The sequence below is a fragment of the Nyctereutes procyonoides genome, unplaced genomic scaffold (genome assembly GCF_905146905.1).
Source record: "Nyctereutes procyonoides isolate TBG_1078 unplaced genomic scaffold, NYPRO_anot_genome, whole genome shotgun sequence".
Taxonomy (NCBI): domain Eukaryota; kingdom Metazoa; phylum Chordata; class Mammalia; order Carnivora; family Canidae; genus Nyctereutes; species Nyctereutes procyonoides.
In genome coordinates this window covers 30,276,647-30,290,262 of record NW_026575052.1, presented here as the reverse complement: position 1 = coordinate 30,290,262, position 13,616 = coordinate 30,276,647, and the positions used below count along the sequence as shown (strand labels likewise).

The window sequence follows — 13,616 nt, the reverse complement described above, 5'->3', positions numbered from 1 at the left end:
AATCCCAGAACATTTATTTCTACCGGTTCCTGATCAAAGAGCACAAGCTCGGGTAGCAGCATGACACAGTACATAAAGGCAAAATTACACAGCAAGCAAGAGCCGTCCCTGACCCCTTTCACAGAGAAACTTCAGGAAGGAATTTCCACCTCCCAACGGTTGCAGTTGCACAATCACCCACATCTCCCATGCACACAAGCCCCAGCCTGCTTCTAGTTTTCTACGACTTCTCCAACCGAAATGGGTGTTGACAGGTTGTACATGTGTGCACGTGTGGACACAAGAGGCAAGCCTTTACCTCCTTGGGGAAGCTGAGAATGCTTTGGAAAGAAGTTACCCCAACAAGATGGAGAAGCCAAGCCAAGGGGGCTTCAGGGCTAGAGCTAGCTTCCTCCTCAAAAGGCCTTCCATTCTAAACAGGTCAGTGGCGGTGCCCGAAATTTGAAAGCCAGTAGGTTCGTGGTGCTGTGTTCACTCTTGTCCTCAATTTCTTCCAACTTCACGTCCGCAGGGAGGAGACACGGGGGAGGGAAAAGGTGAGATGTGTGGGCATCGCACCCCCAGCTCAGGCGGGGAGGATGCTGGGGGGACGAGGCCTCTGGACACACAGTTGCCCCTGGGGGGAGAGAGACTATTCAGAAGCCTGTGCTCGACACCAGGTTGTTGAACCATGGCCCTTCCCTCCACCACTGCTATGGATCAGGAACTTTCTTTCGTTTTTGAAGATTTTATTTATTTATTCATGAGAGATACACAGAGAGAGGCAGAGACACAGGCAGAGGGAGAAGCAGGCCCCTGCAGGGAGCCCGATGCGGGACTCAATCTCGGAACCCGAGGGTCACGCCCTGAGCCACAGGCAGACACTCCACCGCTGAGCCTCCCGGGTGCCCTCGGATCAGGGACCTTCCGTGTTAAACGTCGATCCCTGACCCCACCATACACCTTGGATGCACCGCATCTAAGGTGTTTAGCTGGGGCTTCAGTCTGACCACTGGCCACTCACAGTTCTGCAGCCTTTCTCAGCATCTCATGGGAAGTCATGCTGCCTTAGGACGTTAAACACTGTGGCTCTGATACCACAAACGGCCTGCTTTAGGAGGACAGGCAGGCAGAGGGGGCCGAGGCTGCTGCATGGTCCCTGGGAATGCCAGGACGGGGCTCTAGAGAGGCTCTGGTGGTGGGCGCTGGGGCCCCGTGGGCCTGTGAGGCAGCTGCCTTTGCTGCTCTCCGGGCCTCATGTTCCCGCTTTGCCCTCTCCCTCTGCTCCTGCTCCCTCTGAATCAAGTGCACCCGCTCCAGATGCCACTGCTGCAGCTTCTGCTCATAGGTGGCCATGTCCTCGGCTTCACAGGTGGGGAGCTGCTCCTGGATTAGCCGGGTGGTCAGAGCCAAAAGGCTCTCTGACTCAACTCTGCCCAGGGCCTCAAGCTTAGACTGCAAGTCCTGCAGGAACAAGAGGAGAGGGGGGTGGGGTGGGGAGGAGGGTGCAGGTAGGAGAAGACAAAGAGGAAAAGAGATGCAGTCACTTGTAAAATCTCTACACATTCTGCTTGCAGGAAAAGGCATTATATTGGGAATCTGTCATCTAGACACTGTGTTTGCCCCCCCCTTTTTGTTCAGTTCAGCAATTTTGCAAAGATGCACCACATGTGATTTCTCTCCCTTCACTCACAAACAGTAAATGGAACTCCATATGCCGTGATGCTCCATGTACTTTCTTGTTTTAAACCACAAAGAAAGCACAAGTATAACAAATCCACATTTCCCCCGACTTGCACCAAACCAAGCAGCAAAGTCCCAGGGCAAAGAGCTCTAAGGTGCACACAAAATGGCAGAGGCTGCTGATAAATGGCAGCAAGGCCGTCCCTATCTTTTTTCCTGCAGAATAATAGAGATAAATGTTTGCCTAACCAGGGTTCCTTTCAACAGATGGAAATCGTTTCAAGAATTTTTTTACTAATGGCATGCTAAACAGTTCCCATGAGTGCTCGCACTATTACAAGCCCCCACCTGCTGTGCTCCATTGCAGGTCAGCCTTTACAAACTGACTGCTTACGGCTCCATCTGAAATGGCATCTTAGTTTGGTGGGTATTGTATTCCTGGAGAAGTAAAGGACTAAAAACACTAATCCCCTTAAGTGCTTCAAGATGTAGACCATCAGGAGAGAGCCACTTAAGGCTCCAGCTGTAGCCTATGCCACACATTCCCATGTTCCATAACCAAATGAAGTCAGGGGCACAGGTGACGAGGCCTGCTCCCACAGGAGGCGGGAGGTGGGCAGGATCCACGCGTCAAGGGGTGGCTACAGCCCAGTGTGATGGGTCAGTCCTGTAAAAAGGGACCGGACCCCCAAACAAATTACCTGAGACTATGAAAATTCAGGCAACGGGAAGAAAAAGAAATGTACAGTGAGAATTATTTCTTTCTGATGTCACTTTCCCCGTGGTTTGGGGCCAAGGAGAAAGCTTGGGACAGCAGAGAAGGACTCAAATCTGAGTCCGTGAACTTCTGGTTCAAATCCCGAAGCAGTCACTTATGGGCCAGTTCCTCTCAGCCTGGTGTCATGTAACATAGGAAAAGCAGTGTCCGCCACGCAGAGCTACAGTAAAGACAAATGTCATGCACTGGTGCCTAATACTCAGCCGGGAGCTAACAAATATTTGTCTCTCTTTTTTTTTTTTTTGATTCTCAAAAAAAATGCATGTATAGAAGAATGAGGACTGAGAATTTAATGCATCATGGGTTTCTAGTCTCCGTGATTAAATATGTAAGAAGTAAGAGGAAGAGGCAATCATTTTTAGGAGCGTTGTGGCAGCACGTTTTGTTTTTTAGCCTTTCCTACACTGCAAAGTTAAGAGGTACACAGATAGGTCCATAAGTTATTAGCCGCCAATTCTCTGTGTACCTAATACCGATTAACCTTTCTTTCTCAGTTTTCAAATTCTAAAAGAGGGACCTTGAATGAAGACTTTACAGAATTACTGCTCCAAGTACAGAAGAGTCCTCATAACATGGGGACAGAGCTGTCCCGTAGTTTGTTCCAGAGCATTGCTGAATAGATCTCTGTGGTGGTCACACAAAATGACACGTCTCTGCCCCAAAATGACACACGTGGACAGCTGGCATGGTTGGGAAGGTCTTCTAACTCTGGGAAATGAACTAGGGGTGGTGGAAGGGGAGGAGGGCGGGGGGTGGGGGTGAATGGGCGACGGGCACTGAGGGGGGCACTTGACGGGATGAGCACTGGGTGTTATTCTGTATGTTGGCAAATTGAACACCAATAAAAAATAAATATATTATTTAAAAAAATTCTTTAGGCAGCACATTTTTCTCTTTGCACTTAATAGACGAGAAGCAAAGCAAGGAAGGGCCCAAGGGGTTAACCTGCAAACACAGCCCTTCTTCCCTGACGTGGATCACAGAGTATTTTGGGGCATGTAGTTGAAAGCTACCAAAGGCAGCTTGAGCGCTCCTGGCTGTTTGAAAAAGAAACAGTGGAAACTCGTTTACATCTTCCATGCAGTTCAAAAAAATATTCTGAGGGCCCGAGTGCACAACACAAAGCCAAGCCTGAGGTAATGCCTGCATCTCATCTCCAACATACTCAGATCTGGCTCTCTAATTTCCACTTGGGTTTCTGGGTCATGAAGCGCATTGGTGCACTATGGACAAATGACCAGATCCTTTCCACCTGGAGCTGGAGTTGGGTGACTGCTCCAGGGCGGCAGGCTAGTGCCCAGCCATCAGGCGCGTCAGGGATGACTGCATAATAACATGCTGCCCCAGTGAACAAAACTGGGACCCATTAGCTCAAGCACAAAAAGGAACATAAAAATTCCATTTGTTTCTTTTAAGACGGCTTCCTGTTTGAAGCCTCATTTGCGATGTCAGTGTTTCATGCCTTTGTGTGACAGGGATGCACGGGAGGACTGCCTGTCAGCAAGGCAGAGAAGCACGTTTGATGCCCAGAACCGAGAGGGGCTCTGTTCTGCTACGACGCACCTTAAACTGTTCCAGGTACCGGGGAAGCTTGGACTGTTCCGTCTCCTCTATGTCCAGCTGCTCTAGCAGGTCTCCTGAGCCCTGGCCGTCTTCCCCTTCTCGGGGCTGTTCCTCTGAAGACTGCGGGGCCGGGGCAGTCAGAGCCGTCAGCGTTCTGTCCAGCACAGCCAGCTGTGGAGCAGAAAGAGGGGCAGGGACTAAACACCCCGTGGCCCTGAAAACACACCGCGAAGAGAGGCTGGGCAAGGGAAGGGAAGGGACACCTGGAGTCTGCAAACCTGTGAACTCTTGCTCTTAGAAAGTTATCAGAAAGAGATGTGGCTATGATTTTACATCAGGAATACCCCGTCCGATGGCAGGGACAACCTAGCCCAAAACTGTGGCACGAATAAGCAAGCTCAGAATCATCTGTGTATGAATCAGCAGAGGGGCATCGGATTTCACCTTTAGTCAGCCAGGGAGGGATCCAAACATTAAGTTCCATGGGGACTCAAAGAATCCCCTCTTCCACGTCAGCGTTCTTCCTCAACCGGTTTGCAACTGGGAGGAGAAAAACCACCGCAGAGCACAACCAACAGAGAACCATTCTGAATGTGCGGGAGAGCCTCTGAACCCAGCAAGCTTCCTTCACAGAAAGAGTGTAGCTCATGGGGCGTCTGTAACTTAGGGAGCCACACAACCCACACAAGTCGCTGATAGGGACTTGACAGGCATACGTGGAATTCACTCTAAGAAGGTGATTTCTGTAAACTTGTAAGGTAAGGAAATTATAAAACAGAAGGTTTCTTTTTGTTTCAGCCTCTCTCCCCCACCACATCCACTTTGGGGCACACCTTCCCTCGACCAATGTGGGCCTAATCCCCAGAGGTTCTACAACCTCAAGGCCAGCACGAACACCTGCCTGGACACTGATTAATTCAGACCATGTCGCATTAGAACAACAATCCAGAAAACACTAAGGCCCTTTAATACCTGATACCCAAATCCAACATATATTCCAATCTTGCTGACATTGGGAATCACATTCCTATTAAGACAGATCACAAAGTATGCAAATCTGGCTCAGATTGGAAGGAGTATTTCCCTGGCACAGGATTTCTATGTAATATTGTGTTTCTGACCACTAGAATTGACTACAGCAGGGCTAAGTATGAATCCATGTCTAGGAATGTGTACGTTCTGTTACCAGTGTCTGCCAAAGAACATGTTAATCCATTAGACATTAGTATCTGGTCAATACAGGTACCAGACGGATGCATCTCACGCCTAGAATGAAGCCAAGGAGTGAGTCCTAGTGACTGGCGTCAAGGCAAAACCAAGAATGAGCTCAAAGTTAACTTTAACACCCTGGTAATGCAACAAACAACGTCCAGCCAGGTCCCCTCCCGTGACAGCTGCTTGGACAGGAGCAGACATTGGCTGCCTGTGGGGCGTAAGGATGCATCCTCAAGCCTGAGCTGAGCTGAGTCCAGTGGCTTCCTAGGCTCCAGAGTCCCAGGTGATTGAGAGACGCATATGGGGGCTGGTGCGAAGATAGCTGCCTAGTGCAAAGTGAACCCCTCAGAACTCTGAAAGGAACATCTGATCCCCATTTCACCACCACAGAATGGTGTGATGGAAGCAAAACAAGACTGTGCCATCTCTAGTCCCTAGATTCGTTTCTTGAAGGCTTTTATGGGTGAACATAATTGCCATGGAGTCTCCCGGGACTACAAGGGTACAGAAATGCCAAAAATTAAAAATGAAACATTAACTTCTTTTTGAGGTACCACTCAGATTTTACCAGGGGAAGGGGCAGTGGAGTGGGCAGTATTTTACTGAACTCAGTTTAAATTTGGGGGAAGAGGAATAGTGCTCCTCCCAAACAGTGAGCTATAGGATCAACAGTAATCTTGTCCTCTAATACTTGTTGTCAGTAACACTGAGAATCTGCACGGTTTTTCATTCCTTTCAACCAGGTAAGTACATGATTCTACAGAAGTAAAGGAAGTCGGGGGAGGGGAAGACCATGCAAACAAATTCACAGGCTGGCTTACAAGGAACAGGAGACTGCTAAAGCTCACTGGATTAGGGCCGAGGGACGTACCGCTTCTGCACATAGCTTTCCATCCTCCGGGGACGAGGCCACCTTCTCCATCACTTGAAGGGCTCTGTCAAGGTAGCCGGGTTGCCACAGCAGGGGCATGTTATGGTACACAGCCCGCAGCCCTCGCTGCAACTCCACCTTCCCTGTGGCCAAAAAGAATAATGAAGAAGCCTCAGCTATGGCTTCCCACCATGTCTGAGGCTGAAGACTCGAAAGCAAAAGTGAATGTGCACCTGGCCACTCTAGAAATGGAGAAGAAGCATCTCCAATTTGTACCAAGAGCCTCAGCCCATCCAGCGCCTTGGTGCCATTTCAGACAGACGATGAAAAATACGCTGAAATTCACTGAATCCATTTTTAATATAAAATTGTATGGATCTGCTTTTCTTCTTTTTGATTTGGGCTGGAAGAAATTATCATGAGGATGTATGAATCACAGGGCGGAAGGGAATTTATTAGAGAGATTGATATAGCTGTCTCTTTAAGTGGAACTACTCTTATAAAACGAGTCAAACAACTGAAATACTATTTTTGCTTCAAGAACAAAATCTTCCTCAGAAAAAGAAATCCCACAACTCTCCTACAGTGAATATCTTGTCAACATATGACAACTTTCCCTGCCAGCAAATGTTTGACATTTTTCAAAATGCTCCAAAACACCTCCCATCAACTATTCTTATGGAAAAAAAAAAACAAAAAACCAACCACCTCATTTTGTTCTTTCTTCCTTTATTTGAACTTCATCAGTACTTAAATCATAAAGTCTTCATCATCTTTTTTGGATCCTGGGACATGAATGTGTTTCTTGGTGCCTCAAACCATCACAACTGGAGCTTAAGATGTGGACTCTAGACACAGGGTCCTCGTGTGGGGTGGGGGGCTGTCTCTGTGTTTCTGTGGAACAGAAGCCCTCTCTGCACTAATGGCCAAAGTCACCTTGAGCTGCCAGGTCTTAAAGCCACCTTCACTTATCTTTTCTGGGAAGGAGGATTTGGGAAGGCTGTAGTAGGACATAAATAGACAAAGCTTATCAGGTGACGGCTAATTTTAGCCTTTTAAGATGCTTGGGGCTGGACTGCAGTCACATTCTGGGAAGCTGCTTCCACTGGGGCTGAGTGAGGCTGCACAGCACAGGACACGGTGAGAGCAAAGGGCTTTTGATGGGACAGCTACCAGTCCCCAAGCACCAAGGCCTCTGCGCAGAAACAGCAGCAACAACGTCCTTTTTCTTAGCCCTGACAACTCCCTCAACAGTTTACCTACAGTCTAATAGCCCTGAGTGCTCACCTGAAGGTAAGGGCAGACCACGTAAGTCAATAGCAAAAAAGTAGATGGTGTAAAGGAGAAAATGACGTTTAAAAGGAGCCGTCAATCCTTTGCTAATCTGACAGCCATTTGATAAACTCTGAAATTCCTCTCCCTACATCAGTCTGTATCAGAACCGGCATCTAAGAATGCCACACCAACATGTTGCCAGTGAAGATCAATTTTAAAACTGCGGAAACTTTGATGATTTCCATAAAATGAAGGTAAGTCAAAGCAGCGTATGGTCAAGAGAAGGTGCCTTCTGAAACAGCCTGTCTACTCAAGAGAGAGAATGGAACCATAGTGAAATAATATGCATTTAACAGACTTCTGTAAATCAGGGCACATTTTACACACAGTTAGGATACATGTTATCTGCCCTGATTCTACACAACCCAGGTTCTGAGGCTTCGTTCCCCCTGACCTGACTTGCAATGCAATCAGGGCGTGAAAGTAAAGGAGCCATCCCCCTGCATGGAACAGTCACCTTGTGCCAATGAATCTCTCTGCTTTCCCAAAGTGCTACTAGATGTGCTGAGTGTCCCTTCGCTCACCTGGAAATAATACCAAGGATATGCGTTCAACACTAACTCTTAATTTCTTACCTCCTGGACTTTAGGTCTAAAAGAAACAGAAAGACCTTTTTAGTACTGGGAAAGATTTTACTGGCTGGTTCTCCCAAAAGAGGGCCAGAACTTTCCTTTCCTTATCCCTTTCTCACACTGATTACCACTAAATATGATCTAAAGCCACGAGGACTAGTTTTCACCTCACCAGTGGTAAACAGGTTTTAGAACCCTCTTTACAGTCTCTTAAAGTATAAGCTCATACCTGAAAGGCTATTAAGGTCTATTTTTGTATCTAAAAATGAAAGCTGTTATTGGAATTTCATGGTTATACTGAAATAAAAGTTTATTACAAGTAGAAAAATGCATCAGTTCTGTCCACGAAGAACAAGATTTATCAGGATCACTTAGCTTACCAAGAAGTGCATAGCCATACAACTGGGAACTCAGCCCCACCGAGTTCTTTTGCTTTAGGCCTGGGAGTAACAGGGATGCACCAAAGTTCCTTTCCTCTTCCCACTGCAAGAGAATAAGTCAGATCATGGTCTAGCCAAGCAAAGAATATGTTATTTATGCAAAAAACTGATTTTAAATGACTTTTAAATAGGGGAAAAACATGATGTAGCATTAAGTTAAAAAAATAAAGCAAAATAACAAAGCTATAGGTATATAATAATACTAATTTTATGAATAAAAGATATTTAACAAATAATACAGAAAAGAAATACCCCGTATGTTGTTGGTGGATTTCTGGGTAGTAAAATTATGAGCAATTCTGATTTTTTCTTTATACTTTTCATTATTTTCTGTATTTTTAGAAAAGAATAACAGTTCAGAAAAGCAAAACAAAACAAGAATAAAGAGTACTCTCTGGACCAACACTGCCTCGAGACAATCAATAAAGATTCACTCACATTGCTACGACACGCTGGGGCAAGCTTTTGAATTTTAAACAATTCAGCGATGATAAGACTCCTACTTCACAATATAAAAATAAATAAGACTATTAGGTTGCTTTTAGATAGATCTGTGCCTCTTAAAAATAAATTGGACAATCAGAAACACTTAGCGATCATTTCTTTCAACCCAGGATACAAAATTACATTTCAGTAAAATTGGAGCCTTTTGAGACTTAGGGGAAAGGGGGCAAGAATACAAGCACTGCTCAGCCTGCTGCAGAGTAGTAAGAGCAGCGACAGGGGTGTTGTTGTAAACGCTGGGCTCAGAGGACAGCAGCCTTGGCAACTCCCCAGACAATGAGAGCTGTGATCTTGGTGCCGAACAAATCCATCTCGGCCGGGGCCCTTGTTCGGGCTTGAAAGTAAAGAACACAAAGCTCAGATGTCCTGCACTGGGCTCTGCAGTCAGAGATCCAGGAGGAGGCACAGAATGAATGAGGCCCACAGGCCACAGTCGTAGCCACGGGTAGGGGAGGCGCCCCAGGTGTTAATGGGCACCGAAATCTCTTTACTGGGAATGATCTTTGTGCAGTACGAGGGTAATTTCTTTAAGAGTTTTCTCAACCTTTGAAAAAAGCAAAGATCTTAGGAGAGAAACAAGGCCTCCCCAGGTACCTGTGTGTACCAGATAAATGAAAGAGCCGGTGTTTGAGGGCCGGGGCATTTCACTTTCAAAAGCAAAACGCCCCAAGGTTTGACTCTCCTCCACATCAACTGCATGGAAAGGGACCTGGTGAATAATAAATAAGGAGCTTTCAAATATTTTTTTTCTTTTCTTTAGGGAAAAACATGATCTAAAGTATCAAAATGCAATAGGGTAAAAAAGTGGTATCCTTGCTGCTCTAGGAATGGAGTAGGGGTGGTGATGGCGGCCCAAACAGTGACACTTGTGAAGGGACTTTTAAAAAGATGGATGAAAACAAATGAACGTCTTACAGATTTTTCTGCTGATTCTCTGAGAATACTACAACCACTGATGCTTATAAGAAAAGCTATTTATAGGTTAATGTAAGACACCTGCAGCTTCTATTGCATGTACTACCATGGACAGAATCAGGTGCCGCTGGGCCAGAGCCCTCAAGGTTCCCCTCTGCCCCCCACTCCCCTTCACTTCACACCCAAAGCATCCTCCCACTTCACTTCATCCCATGCCCTTCCTATCATGCTCTCTGCTGCATTTACACTGGCTGTCTTCTGATCTTCCTCCAGCCCTTCGGCTCACCATATTCTTCCTGCCACAGGGCTTTTGCATGTGTTATTTTCTCTTTTTGGATTGTTCCTCCTCCCTTCAGCTAGTTAATTCTCATTCATCTTTCAAATACTAACTCAAGAAACACATTTCCTCAAGGAAGTCATTCCTAACCTAAGTTTAGAATAGAAACAAACAAAAACTCCCTAAAATATATGCTTGTCATACGAGATGTCTCTGTAGTACTCATTATAGCTATAGTTTTATATTCACGTATTTGTTTTGTTTTGCTCTGAATGCCTGTTTTGTTCTTTGGCTGGAAGCAGAGAATGTCTGTTTACCATTGTATAATCAGTACTTGGTAATGTATGGAAGGCAGTAGTTGCCCAATATAAATTTAAAGAACTAATAAATGTGAGGTATGCCATAGGCTATGACACTCCTCTTAGAAAAGCTAAACACACCATAAATTCTTTAGAATGTGAGCTGGATTAGATGGCCTTTTCAGTTCCTACCAAAACTAGTATTTTTTGATGCTACATTTGAAGTTGAGGGTAGACTGCAGGGCAGACTGCCTGGCCTCCCCATGCGGCTTCATCACCTACTAGCTGGGTGGCTATTACATAACGAGTCAGTGCTCCAGGCTTCTCATCCACATAGAACTGTGAGGATTAAATGCATTCATAAATTTAAGACCCCAAGAATGCAGCCTGGTGCAGAGTATGTACTATTTAAGTATTAGTTGCTATTCCTGTTGATATTCTTAGGATAACAATCAACAATGATTAAATAGACTAACCTAAGAGAGGAAACCAAAACCTGATATTCTGGACTGACCAGAGCGACCTCAGGAAGAGACTGATGCGAACCGAACAATCAGCATTTAAAACCTGAGGTGTTGGTCAGTTAGCCGCCCCACTGCTTCTTTGATACCAGGTTCAACTGTCGCTGACAATCGGTTACCCATTTCTCAATGTCCGGGGGGTGGGGGGGGGCATTCGGCCTAGCTCAAGTCTCAAATGTGCTTAAGGACTTTTTCTTGAGATTCTTTCATGTGGAGGAACGTTCAGCTCTGCTCTGCCAAAAAACCAGTAGCTAGAATGTACAGAGGGAACACTCGTTCCTGGCTGTTTGGGGGCCACAGAGCCCCATGTCAGATGCTGATGGTGGGGTCATGGCCACCTCAGCCCTGCTGAAGAGTCACCGCGCGCTTCTCAGGCTCTCGGGACCGCTTACACTGCAGTCTGTCTTCTTGGCCAGGCAATGGTATAACACATGGAGGGACAGAAGCTGGGTGGAAGGTACCTCAAAGGCTTCTTGCATCATGATCTCAAAAACCACAGATAAAGCATCTGGCAAAAAGATCAAAGTAAAAATGAAAGGGAATTACTTTCAGGTAACATCACCAAATCTGTATTTAACTATAAACTCAAAAAGTGGGGCACGACAGAAAAACAAATAGAATTAAGAAGCAAAATATGTGAGCTCTGATCTTAGTTCTTCCACAAACTAGATCTTTCCCAAGTCTTTAGCTTCTGTTGTACTATTACGTACTAAGTCAGGTGCTTTGGGACCAGTGTTCTTGAGGAAATGGAATAATCCACTTAAGTTCTAACTTCTCCCAGTATCATCCCTGTGATGATAAAAGATACCATTTGTCCCACCTACTTCAAAAGATTATTGGGCAGTCCCTCAAGATAGTACATATAAAAATGCCTCATAAATTGTGAAGCAAATTTAATGCATCATGTCCATCAGCTGGAAGAGCTAAGGCATACAGAAAGGAGGCAAATATATTTTCCAGGCCCCCCGGACAAGCAGAGTAGAAACTGGGCTGACTGCCCCATTCTGTGTTCCGGAACCTTCTTTCTGTTGGGGCAAAAGAAGATAAATGCTAGAGATGATCCTAAATCCCAGGTATCTTTTCAGGGACAGAAAACCGATGACTATAAAAAGAATAATCAGGCTCAGCTTAAAAAGACTTTGAAAGAATGGAAAGGAAATGCTCATTCATAAATTATAAGCCCTTGACTATAAAATACAATGGAAGATATTTGTTACCACATGAGCGCTGATCATAGCAGATCAGATCTTGAGCAATTTTTATTTTCCCTTAAGATTCCACAACATAGATGGAAGCCAAGAAAATCAAGTTCAGACCATTTCTTTCCCTTAATATTTGTTGTTAAATTAGAGAATGTTAATATTGGTTTAAAATATGGTGCCAGCACATAAAACAGGCACAACAAATGTTTTTGACTAAGTTGCTGTGTTAACCAATTTTTGCATATAATCATAATTATATAAGAGTTAGCACTGACTTGCAGCTGTTCCTAGCCAGCTGGCTTTGTGCATGTTGTCATGGTTCTAAATGAGACCACAGGCAAGAACTTCTATATTCTTTTTGCAAATGGGGAAACTGAGATAGAAAGATCAGCAAGTCATCTACTAAGTCAGTAGCAAATAAGGACCTGGAAGAGATTTAAAACAAACAACAATCCCAAACAAACCAATATTTTAAAAGAACACAATTTAAAGATAAAATCCAGTTTAAAAAAAAAAAAAACCCTGGTTTTTCAACTGCTCATTACTGAATCCAAAATTACACATGAAAAATAAATCAAACTTATTTTATCTTTTACTTATAATTCTGCATTTCATTCAGCCTAGGAAGTGAAATTAGATTGGCCTATACAATTAATTAACTTTTCTTCCATATTTGTTTATGTACTTTGCTATTTCCTATCCTATTAACAATAAAAAGTATAATGTTTTCTAAATTTTGGCCATAAATGACAGTAATCTTCATTAAAATTTTATTTTTAGAAATCCTCAATATTAAATAAATATTTACCGTGCATTTGGGGGGGGGGGGAATCCTGTGACCCTTCCAACATGCCCTTTAAAGAGAGAATGAAGAGAGAAAGCTGCTTCTAAAAACTCCCCAATGATATACTATTAAATCTGAAGTTTATGGAGCATAGATTTGGAAACAGAAAAGCTAATTAATTCTCTTCCACTTGAATTCAGAAAATGTAGGTTTAAAACTAATTGAATAAGAAATAGACAAGAAGGGATAATTGACATTTCAAAAAATAATATACGGCAAATACTCTTTGGCAGTCAACAACGGGAAGCCTTTTGAGAGAGAAGATAACTCAGAGGTCCAGAGGAGAGAAAGGAGAGGTACCCACACTCAGGCCAAGAGTGAACAGTGCCCAGCCTAAGCACTGAGTACGAATGCACTGGGAAAGGCCATTGGTGCTGGTGTACAGGGATGAGGGGATGGAACCCAATGGCAGGAATCACAGTTATCATAAATCCTTAAGTGCCCACAATCCTGAGGTAGCAATTACCCTCACGGCCCTCAGCACCAAGCCTGAGGATGAAATGGGGGAGGAGGAAAGCTGGTCTGTGCCTTTACACAATGGCAAGGCTCCTCTTTCCTTCTTCACTGTCCGTACAGCCACGAGCACACACATGCTGTCCTATGATTCTCTAACCCACG

General features: G+C 44.8%; 1 protein-coding gene across 1 annotated transcript in view; it reads right to left on the bottom strand.

The window, feature by feature from the left end:
* The window catches only part of MRPS27 (mitochondrial ribosomal protein S27), an 88,617-nt gene continuing 75,001 nt past the window's right edge, over positions 1–13,616 (bottom strand). The window contains exons 7-11 of the mRNA XM_055332110.1: positions 11,345–11,460; positions 8,377–8,479; positions 6,090–6,232; positions 4,004–4,174; positions 1–1,443 (exon numbers count right to left, since the gene is read on the bottom strand). Of these exons, the coding sequence (XP_055188085.1) occupies positions 1,093–1,443; positions 4,004–4,174; positions 6,090–6,232; positions 8,377–8,479; positions 11,345–11,460 (884 nt within the window). The 3' untranslated portion in view covers positions 1–1,092. The remainder of the gene's footprint in view (positions 1,444–4,003; positions 4,175–6,089; positions 6,233–8,376; positions 8,480–11,344; positions 11,461–13,616) is intronic.